The 1,948-nt window shown below is 38.8% G+C and overlaps 1 protein-coding gene across 1 annotated transcript in view; it reads right to left on the reverse strand.

Moving 5' to 3' along the window:
* LOC106868206 (organic cation transporter protein) overlaps positions 1–1,948 on the reverse strand; it is a 39,873-nt gene that overhangs the window by 19,524 nt on the left and 18,401 nt on the right. Inside the window, exon 4 of the mRNA XM_014913369.2 lies at positions 1,671–1,825. Coding sequence (XP_014768855.1) covers positions 1,671–1,825 — 155 coding nt within the window. The remainder of the gene's footprint in view (positions 1–1,670; positions 1,826–1,948) is intronic.

A 1,948-nucleotide genomic window follows, 5' to 3' on the forward strand; every position in this document is an offset into this window, starting at 1 on the left:
GTAATAGTGAAATAGTGTAAGAGATAAGAGATTGCTCTGGGCTCGCATTAGGCAAGAACTTGGGAAATTTTTTACCCATGGCACTATATGGACCTTGGCTTTTGTATTTGATAACTGTTACTTTAAGTATTTTATTTCGACTTTATGTATATATGTATGTATGAGCCAATGGAGGAGACCTCTACCTGGTAGCTAGACTTGGTAGCAATAGCAGCCAAATCTCCCTCAAAACACCCTATTGTCTTAATCCGACAATTCTGTCAATTATGTAGTTTGAATGAGAAACTGTAACTAAAGATTAAGATTATTAACCCCAAAATTTTACGCGTTTTAATAGCAATCAACTTTTTCTCTTTTTTGCGTAGCTTTTCATGTCAGCCGTAAAGGTGAAGAGGGTTAAGTTGGACGGTGTTAAGTAGTGGAGATGTTTGGTGATTGTGTGGGGTGGTTACTTTTGACTGTTCCTTCTCAATAAGGATAATTGATTGATAACGAATCATAATACAATATATATATACGACTTCAAGTGGAATCGGACATCATAAGAGAGACAGAGAGAGAGGAAAGAAGAGAGACAGCATAGCGACGGTTTTTGCTGACTGTCATCCTGTACTTCCCTTGTTGCTAGCGAAATGGTATGTGCCGGCTGTCTGAGCAAACTCGTTGGTTTTAATGGCGGAAAAAATAGGACAAAAAGATTACAAAAGCAATAGTTGATGATAGCTGTAATGCATCATTGGAGGTAAATTTTTTTATATTCGAGCAGGGTGATAACTGTCGAATATATGTGTGGTTGTTGGAGGTATTTTAGTTTGTTAATTTTTTGTTCTTTTTATTTTTCTGATAACCGTTTATCTGTTTTGGTGAATTCTGCACTTAGTTTTCTTCACAGGTCTTGGTAGGGTGTGTTTAGCACATATGTTTGTGACAGTGTCAACAACGATCTGCCAAGATATTTTGATACTGAAGGAGGTGTATGTATGTGTGAAAGACCATTTATGATTGCGTCCCAGTCAGCACCATACAGATCCATGGTATCAAATGGGTGGGCTGGAGGGAGGTCACTAGGGTTAGCTTTCGGCTGGTGAAATCTCAGGTTACAGAGAATCATGTCATGATCTGAAAAAAGGGTATTTTTCCACTGAAATATTGTGTATTGTGTTAATGTGGTTACTGAATACAAGGTCTAAAATGTTCTGATATCGTGTTGGTGCAAAGATAAGTGGGGGACAAGAAAAGCTCATTCATAAAGTCGAGAAGTGACTCTACTGCTCCTTTGTCACAAATAGAGGTGGGGGTCACAAATTGAGGTGGAGGTCACAAAGTGACTCTACTGCTTCTTTGTTACAAATGAAGCTAGCATGCCACACTGCACATGCAACTGTGTGCTGTCATCTGTTGGCGCGCTACAGAAGTAGTCCGGGAACTTTTTGATACCACCTCGTAAGTGTTTGCCTGAGCTGTACTCTTCTGTTTTGCCATGACTACTGCCCTTCCACTCAGAGCAACGTAACATTTCTTTTTCATAATAAGATAAACTGAAGTTGCTGATATGATTAAAACCGCTCAAAAGGCTCTTTCTAATGGAAGAGAACAGAAAAGAATAAAAGACAGAAAATCATTCAAATTTAAAAGTGGACATTTATGGTGTTTTATTATTGTTTGCTTACCAAGGACAACCGCAGGAATGAAGGATCCAGCACCACCGATAGCAGTGATAAAACGTAACACAAATATGGCATAAATGTTGGAGATTAAAGCCATTACTATACCAGCTGACCCTTGCAAAAATAAAGACACAATTATCACTTTTTTGCGACCAAATCTGAAAAAGATTGAAGAGACGAACTTAAATACGCACAGACGAACTTAAATACCTGCTTAAATATACGCGCGCGCGCACACATACACACACACACACACACACACCACACACACACACACACAC

Source organism: Octopus bimaculoides, chromosome 10 (assembly GCF_001194135.2).
Source record: "Octopus bimaculoides isolate UCB-OBI-ISO-001 chromosome 10, ASM119413v2, whole genome shotgun sequence".
Lineage (NCBI taxonomy): Eukaryota > Metazoa > Mollusca > Cephalopoda > Octopoda > Octopodidae > Octopus > Octopus bimaculoides.